Source organism: Phaseolus vulgaris, chromosome 11, assembly GCF_051622355.1.
Source record: "Phaseolus vulgaris cultivar YP4 chromosome 11, ASM5162235v1, whole genome shotgun sequence".
In the NCBI taxonomy this organism is placed as follows: Eukaryota; Viridiplantae; Streptophyta; class Magnoliopsida; order Fabales; family Fabaceae; genus Phaseolus; species Phaseolus vulgaris.
In genome coordinates this window covers 1,839,510-1,853,904 of record NC_143508.1, presented here as the reverse complement: position 1 = coordinate 1,853,904, position 14,395 = coordinate 1,839,510, and the positions used below count along the sequence as shown (strand labels likewise).

Sequence of the window (14,395 nt, the reverse complement as noted above, 5' to 3'; positions counted from 1 at the left end):
AACTCTTTTTTTCTAAATTTAAAAATTAAAATTAAAATATAAAATATTAATAATTAAAATCTCCATAATAATTAATGATTTGATATCAATTTATAAAATATTTTATAATTTTTTATTAATAATAGATATTATTTTAAATATCAATATTTTTTAATATATAATAATATTTAATTTAATTAATTAATTATATTTGTCTCTAAAATTAGTTTTTTTATTGATTTTTTTTATAATAAATTATGTTTTGACATTTTTTTTTCTTATAGTTTAGTTAGGTGATCTAAAATAAAGTACCCAAAAATAAAAAGAGAGACAAAGACAGAAAAATATTAATAATTTTTTAAAAATATTCTTTCTCTAAACATGTTTTAAGGGAAAAAATACTACTTTTTATAAATATTAAGGCGTATAAATTTTAAATAAAGTTTTCAGATTCCTTTAAATAAAACTATATATCCTCTTATGGACAAGAAAATCTCACATCATTAAATACTACCATATTACAATACCACAATATATACAATGTTGTCATATTCCTAAGCCATTCACGTGATCAGTTTTCTTTGCTTAGAAATGTACTTCTACTTTAAAATAATCTATGTGTTGGAATTATTTTTTTATATTAATTCATATTTTTTTACTTTTTCCAAAATATTATAATTATTAATTTTAATCCTTTCGTAAATAAACTACGTCTAATTGTATTTTTTAAAGTAGCATATCAAACAGTTTTTTAATTAACATCATTAATGGTAAATAATTATGGAGAATAATAGTTTAATGAATAGCTTATTTACAATTCTCTCTATTTATAATTATCAGATTTTTAAAAAGCACGAGACTGTTTTTAAGATAATATTAAATATTAAGTACTTTACTACTAATTATATTTTAATTTTCTGGTAACTTTTAATCAGTTATATATAATAAAAATATTAAAACGAGTTATCTCATAATTATTTCATTAAAATAAAAATATTAAAAATAATATATTATTTTCTTATTTGTAAAACAAGTTTTAAAATATTTCATTATTTTAGGAGTCTCATCTTTGTTTGTATGAATAATTCGACATGATCCTTCTTTACATGTCATTAAAAAAAATATTAAATAAAAATCAAAAGAGTTATTTATATATAGAATATTTTAACCCGTATATATGTTAAAACTTTATATAAAAGAGAGTTATTTATATCTATAGAATAACAAGAATAAATACTAAATAAATAAAAAACATCAAAAGAATCTTAACAGTACAACATGCAAGCTTTTCTGAGACTAAGAACAAATATAAAATCTCAAGATGAATAGTTATACTCTAACACCAAAACATACATGACCACCTCATTCATTCTGTATGAAATGCATAGATTGTATGAGATAAATTGAATTCGAGAACCACTCAAATATTAATAAAAAATCAAATTTGTCACAATATTAATAGAAAATCAAAGTTGTCACAAAGAAAAATGTCAACCACCAGTCAAATATAAAGTGAAGTCTATCATATTCATAGATATCAATATTTTAAAAAATAAATTAAAAATATTAAAAAATTTACAAAATGGTACCCTGAACCTTCATTACAAGAAAATCATGAAATAGAAACCAAAATAATTAGTTGTAATAGTAACTAAATTAGAGATCATTTTAGAAACTAAAAAGAAATTTGGTTTCTAAATTAGTTTCTATTATTTTTTATTATTGTTAAATAGTTTCTAAGTTGGTATCTAATTAGCAACCAATGTTTTTGCTACCAAATTTAGAAACTAAATAATGGGTAGTTAAAACCTTAATTGCTAATTAGATACCAATTTAGAAACTATTTAACAATAATAGAAAATAATAGAAAATAATAGAAACTAATTTAGAAACCAATTTTTTCTTTAGCTTTTAAAATGGTTTCTATTTTAGTTTCTATTGCAACTATTTATTTTGGTATCTAAAAATTGATTTCTATTTCATGATTTTCTTGTAGTGCTTAAATACTATACTTAAACTCTAAATCCTAAATCTAAATCTTAAATCTTAACAAAAATTTAAATATTATAGATACATATTTTTTTCTATCAGAAAAATGAATAAAATTAAAGTGGAACATTGGAAGGATATTTCATTTCTTATAAAAAAAAACAAAAAAACCCTCTGAAACTTACCCTAATAAACTAACATAGGTGCAGTACCACCACATTAGTCCTTTCATTGTTGGAAGATGAATGTTAGAGATCCCACATCCACTAGAGATTAGAGTCTTTCATAGTATATAAGTGGATGCAAACATCACTCCATCAAGCCAGTTTTATGGAGTTGAGTTAGACTTAAAGTCCACTTCGTAATAATGAACATATTTGTTTAGTTATGATAGCAGTGGCGAGTGAATTTAAGCTTGAGAAAGGTGGAAGAAACATAGGGTACTGAGATGAAGGTGAAACCCTAGAAATAGTGTGTGGCTGTTCTTTGACATCAGTAAAAGTGAGTGAAGATAAAGAAGATAAAAAATTTGTTGGTCTGAGGATTTAATTGGTAGTTGGAGTTTGGTAGCACATGGCAGAGGAACAGTAAATAGCATAGCTATTGAGCCTACTGATATCATACCCACCTACCAAAAACTATATGTGAAATGGTGACAAATGTGAAAGATTGAAAAAACGTGTAGAGAGGCTAGCTAGGTTAACAGCATGCAAAATTCAATGAACTTTCAGAGTCTCTTCAACTTGGGCTTCTTCTCAGATCACACCAGATTCATTATGGAATTTATTGTATAGCAGGTTAGATATGATTTCAGAAGAACAACTTTTCTTACTCATATAGTTCTAATCTACCAATTTCACTCTATGTTATAGACACCTTTTCTATATATATAAACTATTTACATTTCTTAAATGTTCAAATTTAATTTGATATAAAGATAAACAATTAAAAGTCAAAGTATAAAAAGTAAAAGTTTGTTGTTTAAAATCTTAAAAAAATGAAATTTAAGTCTATCTAAATTTTACAAAGATGATGTTTGCATCCACTTAATGGAATTTCTAACTCATCATTTTATGTTGAGACTAATAAACTCGTGGTAGGATTTTCAACACATTCTGCCATGTTAGACTAGTCAACTCGTACGTGAAACTATATATTTATCGGTGGTCCGATAACAACATGATTGAGGATACATTTAGGTCTAACAAAATCTAGCTACAATAATAGTCTGATTCTTATATCATCTTAAAAATTGACTTTAAATTTAATTTAATTTTACAAAGTCAATTTTATAAAATAAAATAATGTTTCCATCTAATCCTATATTATGAAATGAAATGAGCTTATATAATATGTACAACAATAACTTACAATATTTTTTTTAACTCTAAGAATAACTATGAGCTACCACAATTTAGATTATGCAAGTCTATGGGATATATATACTCAGATCGATTATTTGATAGGCTACATTCAATAATTTTTTTATAAGAATTAAAATATTTTTTAAATACTCTTATTTATTTATTATTTATTGGTTGATAAAAAAAATAAACTACCACAATTAAATCGACAAAAATAACAGATAATTTGAGAGTTCACTTTTTTATATAATTTATATCACAGTTTAAGCGCATTAATTATTCAATGATTTTTTATTATTAAAAAAATAATTAATAAAAATTATATTTACTGAAATTTACACAATTTCACAAGTCTTATAGTAATTTTTATTAATAAATCTCATTCACAGTTGTATTTTTTTTAATAGTAAATTTTGACCTTAAAAGTTGTTAAAAATACCATATTAATTACACGTGGTGCTAACATTCTTTATATTACACACTCATTAAATACTCTTTAGTAACATTAAACACCGTTTTCTGGATTGCAGACAGCTTCTATTAAAAAAGACTCATAACGAATTGTTATTCTAAATAATAATTAAACTTTTTTTTTCTAATACAACCTTCGTGTTGAGATCTAAATCTCCTATATATAAGTGTTCATAAAAAATTTCTATGAAAAAATAAATAATTAATGGAAAATTTACAATATACATTTTTTTTCCTTGAGACTAACTTTTAAGTCTAAATCACACACAGACACAGTTCAAAACCATCTTTACAAATGAAATATTTAGAGACTCGGTTTGCAAAATGCAATTTTTTTCAAATTTTAGTTTCAAAAATTAAAATTCAAATGTTTGGAGAAATTTTGTTTTAAGAGGATTTACTTTCTTGAAAACATAACCTCAAAAAAACTTAAAACATTAAATATTAATTAATTTAATATTTTATATGATCGTTTGAATAAGTTTTAAAAAATTATTATAATTTGCTCAGACTTATCATCTGGATTCTGATCAGATAACATGATGTATTATTTTTGGTGGTGGATATACTTTTTCTCTCCATTTTGATGGTATTAACATTTGATATTTGAGAATCATTTATTGCTTCTGAGAAGTACTTTGAATCTTCCATTTAAAATTGTTGAGTTGAGTGACCAAGCAATATAGTTTCCTAGTTTCCTTTATTAAACCTGATAGATGTCGCTCTCCTTCACATGCATGGCCTTAACTCATCAACGAAGTGTGCATCACTATTACTACTCTTTTACGGGAGTTGGAAGACACTAATTATATGAAGAGCAGACACGTCTTTTAAATGATGTGTTCGTGTCAAACAAAAATATCAGATACCGATACTTCTAAGACATTTGTAAAATATTTATTTAACTGAAAAAGTATTTGTTGAATTTTTGAAAATTCTAGTACGATTTTAACATAATTTTAAATAGGACAAACACATTAATTTTTTAAAAATTTAAATTTATTGTATATATTTTTATTATGATTATAAAAATAAGGAACAAATCATTTTGAACCCGTCATAAAAAAAAACATATTTGTACACATAAATCTTTATTATCAATTTATATAATTCATAAATATATAATATATAGTTCTGTGGTCCTGTGTTCTACGTTTTGAAAATTATACGTCTCTTAAATAGTGTTTTTGTGTCGGATACATGTATCGGATACCGATATCCGTAGAACATTCGTAAGACATGTATCTAATTGAAAAAACATTTGTAAATTTTTGACAATTCTAATACGATTTTAACATAATTTTAAATAAAAAAAATACATTAATTTTCTAAAAATTCAAATTTATTGTATAAATTTTTATTGTGATCATGAAAATAAAGAACAAATCATTTTGAATATGAGAAATATTTTTTACACAAAAAATAACTAAAACATATTTATACACATAAATTTTTATTGTCAATTTATATAATTTATAGTTATATAATATATAATTTGTGTCTTCGTATCCTAAGTTTTAAAAATTATACGAATATTCGTGTCGGAGTGTTAGTGTTGGATAGGTAATTACTAGTCATGTATAGTTACCAAAGACCAAAATCAACATTGTGATTTCTGAGTGGTCCCTCTAAATTTTTGCCTCACTCTTCTTACCCTTCATCACGTACATATATATCTATTTCTATGTAAGCTGGCTGGCTACTACCATTTGTTTTCTGTTTCCCTCTTTGATCTGTTTCCAACCAAAAAAATGGAGATAGAAGCAGCAACTGCCAATGAAAATGGTGTTGCTGAGTGTGGTGAAACAATGGGAGTTTCAGAGAAGAGAGGGATGTATCTTGTGTGGGAAGATTTAAGTGTTGTGCTTCCAAATTTTGGAAATGGACACACTAAGAGATTGCTTAATGGGTTGAGTGGATATGCTGAACCAAACAAAATCATGGCCATCATGGGTCCTTCTGGTTCTGGAAAATCTACTCTTCTTGATGCTTTAGCAGGTTCATCTCCACTTTTTTCACTTGTACATTATTGATCTGTTTCTCTCTCTATCTGCATATTGTTTTTGTTGTACTTTCGAACACGATTCTTACGTTTGGTAACAAACATTATATACGATGTTGTACTTCCATATCACCCACCACCCTTTTGCTTTTCTTCCTGTGATCTGCACAATTAATGGAACTTCAGGTTTGTTCTTCCCATTCCACCTTTCTTATCATCATTCATTTTCATTTTTTACAAGATTTATACAGATTTTAATATTTATATATAAGTGTTTTTGTGCATTTTCTTTATTTTATTTTTATCAGAAACAATATATACATAAGAATAACTTCCGAATCACTTCATATAAAAAAAAACCTAAAACGATCTTAAAATACAACCCTTCTAACTAACTACTTAAAACTAATCTTGTCTAAAAACACAATTATAAAAGTTAAAACGAAACAAGACATAAACAAATTAAAGGGAAACAAGACATACTAAATACTAAAGAAACAAAAAACAATAACTATTAGGTTGTATATGTTATATTACAAGTGGATTTGTTAGGTGAGTGAAGCCTAAGATAATCAAGAAACTTTCATTTATTTGGATGAACCTTCTTTTTTTCATCTTATGTTTTATGAGACAGCTGAGGAGTTGAATTGAATACAAAGATGAGTAAGAAACTTTGATCTTTTAGATGAACTTTCCTTTTATCTCTTTCTTTCCATGTGGGGGAATGTTTGTGTGTGTTCTCTTTCAAATCTTATATTATAAATAGAATTTGTGAGGTGAATCAGAACACAAGCAAGACACCTTAAGATCTTCTACTCTCACAAAGGTTTTTTTTTTTTTTTAGCTTGGAAGCACAAATGAACACAGTGGGGAAAAGTGGAAGAAAATAAACTGATATTTGTAAATAATTTACTGATATTTGTCTTGCATTTACCTTTCTTCAAATGAGGCTTAAAATTTCTCAGTTAAACAATATGAAACAAAAGAACTATGCACACTGTTTCTATTTCGTTTTTAAACTTTCTTTCATCTCAATTTTTCTTTCAAAACATATATATTATTCATGAACATAAAGAACTTTGACACACTACATCATGGTTAAAAAGTTTATGATGAGATATATAATTAAAAAAGACAGAAAGAAACAAAAGGGTATGAAGCAAATGTTGATGAGTGTGAAAAAAAAGATTATAACTACATCAAAGGAGCAGTGCCCTCTTACCTACTAAATAAATGAGTTGCAAACATAGAAAAACCAAGCAAGAGGATAACATTAATGGTCATTAATTCATGGAAACATTTTCACAGTGTAAAGTTGACTGCAGATTTATCCTTTTTCATTTTTTTTTCTGTTTTTTAATAAAATATTCTTAATTTTAATTTATTTTTTAATTATTTTTATCTATTTTTTCCACTCTCTTGTAACTTGATCAACATCTAAATGACCAAACAAGGAGGTTTTACTTCCCATGACTCCTTTCCTAGTTTCAAAAACTCAGTTCATTTATTGGCTTTTAAGTAACAACAACTACCTTCTATATATGTTTCATTATTCTTCATTGATTTCACCAAACAATCTGAACTATTTTCTATTTTTATTTCATCTCACAAATCATTCACTACAACAAAATCATCCAATTACAACTAATTTTAGAGATCAAAATAATTAATTACTATTAGATTAAATTAGAAATTATTTTATAGACTAAAAAATTATTGGTATCTAAAGTAGTTTTTATTACTAGTAAAACTTCATAAAGTAATTTTTAAATTGATATCTAATCATTAACTACTAAAGTTTTACTAATGTTTTAAATTCTCTAAATTAGTCTCTAAAAGATTAATTGAGAACAATTTAGAATTTAAAATATTACTAGTTAAAAGTTTGGTAGCTAATTTAAACTAATTTAGATACAATTTTAAAAATTACTTTATAAATTTTTATTAATAATAGAAAACACTTTAAATACTAATAATTTTTTAGTTTCTAAAATTGTATATAATTTAGTTAATATAGTGACAAATTATTTTTTATCTATAAATTTAGTTTCTATTTAATGAATTTTTTTAATAATTTGAAATATTACTTTATTTCTTATTTTCAACTTTTTATAATAAAAGGGGAGGTATGGTATAGCATCATTATAAAATGAGAGATTTCCAACAAAGTTGTAAATCCTAAGTTTTATGAATCATACGTTGTCATACCTAAAAGAGAAATATATAATAAAAATAAAGGACACTAGGTCAAAACCTATGAAACCATCAAACTAGTAGAAATAAAGACATCTTCTATTTTCAAATATTTGTATAAAACATGTTAAAAATAAGTTTGTTATTTTTATTACTTCTTATACAAACATAAAAAAAAGTCATATCATAAAAATAAGATACATTATTGAATTATTTAAGGAAATAAAAGGTACAGTCTTAATTAGATGAGTACTGAAAAAAGGAAAATAAATGTAATAACGTGTATCATCCAAACATGCTTTTAATAAATAAGCATAATTAAAACAAAAAATAAATCCCGTATATAAATGAATCTTAAGGTAGCTTTCTCGTATATAATATACTTTTTTTTTACTTATAATTCTTATGTAATTTTATCATTGTTAAAGAAAAAAATATAGTCAATCTCAAATCTAAAACATTAAGAATAAATGTAATTTTAGTTTAATAGATAATTTATTTAATGTAACATTCCTAACTTTTACTCATATAATAAAATAAAAGTAAAACAAACACTATTTACTTAACATATGAATATATATAATTATCTCATATTTGTATCGAAAAGAAAATATTATTCTTCATAGAAATTTTAATATATACATCAAAAGTTTTAAAACAAAAACAAAGCATTCAAATTAAAACTATCTGTTCATTTAAAGAAAGAAACACAAACAAATAAAAGGATAAGCTAGCTATAACAAAATTTTCTATATAATTTAAATTTCAAATTGATACACAAAATTCATAAATTCTCATACAATTCTTTGATATATACTAAACTCTATACTTTATTTTTTCTGTATTTGTATTTGGTTCGGATATTGATGTAAATGTTGTCTTTTATTTTAAGGTTCAGAATCAGAAATCTTTTGTTTCGTACTTTAGCTGTTTTGTTCTATATAGCTACTTAGATTGTTTCATCGAGTTTATTTTCCGTCCATGTAAAGAAGTTAAGAAGTTAGTATTCAGATTGTTGAGTTTCTTATTGGTTGCAGGAAGACTCTCCAGAAACCTGATCATGTCTGGAAATGTGTTTCTCAATGGAAAGAAGAGGAGATTGGATTATGGAGGTGTTGTAAGTATTCATCTATGGCACTAAATTAGTAAAAGAAAAAAGAATATGACGAAGGTGTTTGATATTTGGTGTGAATGAATAGCTGATGATAAACATATAACACACAGGCTTATGTGACGCAAGAAGACACAATGCTGGGAACTCTGACAGTGAGAGAGACAATATATTACTCGGCGAATCTGAGGCTACCAGGAAGCATGAGGAAAGAAGAGGTGAATGAGAGAATAGAGGGAACAATAATGGAAATGGGTCTTCAAGAATGTGCAGATCGGTTAATAGGGAATTGGCATTTGAGAGGTATAAGCGGTGGAGAAAAGAGAAGGCTAAGCATTGCTCTTCAAATCCTCACAAGGCCTACCCTCTTGTTCCTTGATGAACCCACCACTGGTCTCGACAGTGCCTCTGCATATTTTGTTGCTCAAACTCTCAGAAATCTTGCTCATGATGCCAAGACTGTGATCTCTTCTATACACCAACCCAGTAGTGAGGTTTTTGCACTCTTTGATCATCTTTTTCTTCTTTCTGGGGGTCAAACAGTGTACTTTGGACCTGCACAAAAAGCAACTCAGGTATTCATATTCTGAAGAAAATTATCGTGTTTTCGTGTCACAATTACAAAAATCATGTGTTCAGAACATTAATATGTTAAAAGCTGATCCATATGCAGTTCTTTGCCAAAGCGGGATTCCCGTGTCCAAGTAGAAGAAACCCTTCTGATCATTTTCTCCATTGTATCAATTCAGACTTCGACGCTGTCACAGCCGCAATCACGGCCTCCCAAACAACACAAGTTTATATCTCTAACCATTTCTTTTATCTATGGTGTGGGAATGAATAAATGTTTATCAGATTGATTTCTTGATCTCCTTATATCAATTTGTTGGTTAACTTTTTGGTTGGTGGATTGTTGTTGTTGGGGTGGATTCTGTTTGTGGTTTAATGAGTGTTATTTAGATGGTGTTTCTGTGAGATGTTTGTTTTTTAAGCGATATGTTTCAAGATTTTCTCTGGTGTTAGTTTAACTTTAGATTGTGATTTTTGGATGTGACATTTATGTTTCTTGGTAAGTGATTATTATTTATTTACTATTCTGAGAAACAATTAATATTTATTCATTTAACCTGTTATTACTGTGATATTTTTCTTCCTCTTTAAAATTTGTTACTTTTCTCAGTCTTCCATGTTTCCTTTGCAGGAAGGAATATCATTATCAACTGCTGAAACCAAAGCAATACTGGTAGAAAAATACCGATGGTCGGAGCAGGCAACCACTGCAAGAGCAAGAATCAAGGAAATCTCAAACATTGTAAGTAGCCCTTTGTTACGTACACCATTCATATACGTATATATGTACGTCTGCATGATTATGTATATACGTCTGCATGGTCCTATATAAGACCCACTCCTCTTCTGCATGGGTTCAATGTATTGTTTCACAATAACATATATTATTTTTTCTCTTTAGGATTTTTTTTTAACTCAAAGTCCTGAAACGTAAATCCTAAAATCTATATACTTGATAAATCATATAATAATATTTTAAATTAACAAATAAATAAAATATAATTAAAATATTAATTTATTAGTATATAAAGTTTATATATTTTATTGTGTATATTGTTAACATATCATGATCCTCTTTCACTTATTTTTTTTCTTTGCTTCTTCTTTCATTTTACGTGTATAAAAAAATAATAAATATGAATTATTTTTGGAGTAATCCAACTTTTATACTGAGATAACACAAGATTAAACCTTACTATACTACCAAAAAACAAACAACCCTACATAAACTCACTTACATAACACAAGAACTCCTTCCAATTTTCTTAAACCTTACTATACTACCAAAAAAAACAAACAATCCAAAGTAAAATCTTACATAAACTCACTTAATAAAAAAGATACATACTCTTTCCTATTTATATATTGTTCTTAAACCTCTTTCCTAATCAACTCACTTGCAATCCTAACAATATTTATATTTGTTCTTTAAGGTGTTTATTAGCATCTGGGTCTGCAAGTATTATTTTTCAAATACATGTATAAACAAGACTGACTTTCGTATAAGAGACATTATATTACTGGAAAATATGAATCTTTGAATCTAAGGAATTAATGGTGTTGGTGCAGGAAGGGCATGATTTTGAAAGGAAAAGGAAAAGTGGAGCAAAATGGTGGAAGCAACTGTCAATGCTGACTCAGAGATCTTTCTTGAACATGTCGAGAGATGTGGGATACTACTGGATTAGGATAACCATTTACATTGCCTTATCTTTGTGTGTTGGAACAATCTTCTATGAAGTTGGATCCAGTTATACAGCCATTTTTGCAAGAGGAGCATGTGGCGCTTTTATCTCAGGCTTCATGACATTCATGTCCATTGGTGGCTTCCCTTCTTTTATAGAAGAAATGAAGGTATATGCTACATAATTTCATACTGCTATAATAAAACTATAAACCATTTGAAGAAAAGGGTTATGGCATTTAGGGTTTTTTTATACTCATACTTTAACAACCTATTCCAATATATGACCTGTAATTAGTAATATGTAGAAAGAGTATTTTTGTCATCTTATTGAGAAAAATGAAAGACTAAAATTGTCAATATTACTTATTTTTTGGCCTCTGGATACAGGTGTTCAATAAAGAAAGACTGAATGGGTATTATGGCGTTGGAGTGTACATTCTCTCAAATTTTATCTCTTCCCTTCCCTTTGTGACAGTGATGTCCATTGCCACAGGGACAATAACTTATTATATGGTTAAGTTTCGTTCAGAATTTTCACATTTTGTGTATATCTGTCTGGATCTCATTGGGTGCATTGCGGTTGTGGAGAGCTCCATGATGATTATAGCTTCACTTGTTCCCAACTTCCTCATGGGATTGATCATTGGAGCAGGATATATTGTAAGTGTGCTATATACTAAAACAACATAATACTGTGTTTTTCAATATGAGGTTCGTTTCCTATGATTATAAAAACTGTTCTAGAAAGGTCAATGAAGACCTAAACCCAGAACATTCAAGGTAATCAAGAACTTTCAAGTGTGCTATATACTAAAACAACATAAGACGGTCTTTTTTACTACCATGAGATTCGGATACACTCCTTAAACCGTGTATCTGTATGTCGGATACATGTATCATACGCCAAATATTGGTAAAGTGTTTAATAAAAAAATATTTTTTATAAATATTTGACAATTTTAGTATGATATTAACATAATATTTTTTAAAAAATAAATGCAATAACTTTTTAAAAACTCAAATTTATTATATGAGTTTTTATTATGATTATAAAAATAAAGAAAAAATTATTTAGAACCAGTTATAAAAAAATATTCTTCTGACAAAAAGATAATTGAAACATACTTCTACACATAAATTTTTATTATTAATTTATATAATTCATAATTATATAATATATAGATTCATGTTTCCGTGTTCTAATTTTTTAGATTATACATATTTAAGTGTCCGTGTCTATGTCCATGTCATATCCGTATCAGTGTGTATATGCTACATAGAGTTTAGTTTTCATTATAGAGTTTTCATTGAAGATTAACAATTGCTGATATTAATTAAGCATGTGAATAATGCAGGGTGTTATGATGATGACTGCTGGCTATTTCCGTCGAATCCCTGATCTTCCCAAATTCTTCTGGCGTTACCCAATATCATACATCAATTATGGTGCTTGGGGATTGCAGGTAATTTACAAGCAGCACTGTTTTTCAATAAGAGAAAATCTGAATTGCATAATCCAAAGGAATTGTCACTGCATAATGCACAGGAATTACTGCAGAAACCAGAAACACTGATAAGCATTTAGTTTCAGTCCTAGAGAGCAATAACCCATAAAATTTTATAGTTTTAATAACTCTAAAAATTAAGGTTTATATATGTGTATGGAGAAAAAATAATTGAAATATAACTAAAAATTACTCTGACAGTTATCTTCATCATCTGGTTTGCATGTATTTAATTTAGTGTTTGTTTTTCCTAGTTGTTGGTTGGGTGTTTTCTTATGTGTAACTCTTTGACATTGTTGTTCTTAGAGACGAAGTTTTTGATTCAGTACAAGGATTGGATCATTTTATAAGTGATTTACAAAACTACAAAAATACAACTTTGAATGCCTTAAGGTTTGTAAGATGTTGTTGAGCTTACTGATGATGGAAAATGCAGGGAGCTTACAAGAATGACATGATTGGGATGGAGTTCGAACCCTTATTACCTGGTGCTCCCAAGCTGAAAGGAGAATTCATCCTGAAAAGTGTGCTTGGAATTAAAATTGATTATTCAAAGTGGTGGGACTTAGGTGCAGTGGTGATGATCCTGATATTTCTTAGGGTTCTTTTCTTCTTTATTCTGAAATTCAAGGAGAGAGTTGGACCTTTGTTTTATAGCATCTATGCCAGACAAACTCTTCACCGTATAAAGAAGAGACCTTCCTTCAGAAAAGGACCATCTTTCCCTTCCAAAAGACACCAATCACTTCATCCATTGTCTTCTCAAGAGGGTCTCAACTCCCCTCTTCATTAGAACCATCACAGTTATTTTCTCATACAAACACACAACAATCATCACACAATTCATACCCCCAATATCATATAATGTTGTATATTTCCTTATACTTTTGTCTTGATAACTGACATCAATTTGGTGAAATATATCAATAAGAAATAGCACCCCTGATACTATGCTTTCAGGTATGGTGAACCATTCAGTGTGTTTGGAGGACTATTTCAGAAATTGGTTTCTAAGTGTTGTAATTTATGTTTAAATGTTTTATTTTGTGAAAAATGATGTTATTAGACACTCAGAATGTTGAATTTCATTTCATGACAGATGATTGTTGTTCCTTAAGATGTCAGCATAATTGAGATGATATCATGAAAATTTTATAAATAAAAAATCAGTACCAGAATTAAAATCAATATTTTGGATAGAAATTGCTTTTTCATTTCAAATTAATAGTTGAACATAAAATCAATCACAAGAATTTAGTCTAATGGTTGGTGAGACCTCATTTAAGATAACTTAAGGTGAGGTGCAAAAGAGGAGCCAAACCCCAACAGAACAGACATATTAGCAGTTATGTTTTTTTTCTTCTGTTGTTGTTTGAATATCAGAAAATAGTAAGGTTTGGCGAAACACATGACAGCTTAAATGGTGTGGGGTGTAGTCACAATAAATACCCACCAACTCTGCTTTTTTTTTTACTTCAAAGACTACCAAAATTAGTAGAACACAACCTTTGAAGTAGTGACTTG

The 14,395-nt window shown here is 27.4% G+C and overlaps 1 protein-coding gene across 1 annotated transcript; it reads left to right on the top strand.

Moving 5' to 3' along the window:
- The first annotated feature begins 5,351 nt into the window (after positions 1 to 5,351).
- Positions 5,352 to 13,844, top strand: LOC137832320 (ABC transporter G family member 15). Its single transcript, XM_068640421.2, has 9 exons — positions 5,352 to 5,801; positions 9,036 to 9,115; positions 9,223 to 9,684; positions 9,783 to 9,905; positions 10,311 to 10,421; positions 11,249 to 11,533; positions 11,754 to 12,026; positions 12,722 to 12,829; positions 13,308 to 13,844. Exons 1-9 carry the CDS (start codon positions 5,555 to 5,557, stop codon positions 13,662 to 13,664), a joined length of 2,046 nt encoding a protein of 681 aa, XP_068496522.2. The 5' UTR covers positions 5,352 to 5,554; the 3' UTR covers positions 13,665 to 13,844.
- The last annotated feature ends 551 nt before the right edge of the window (positions 13,845 to 14,395 follow it).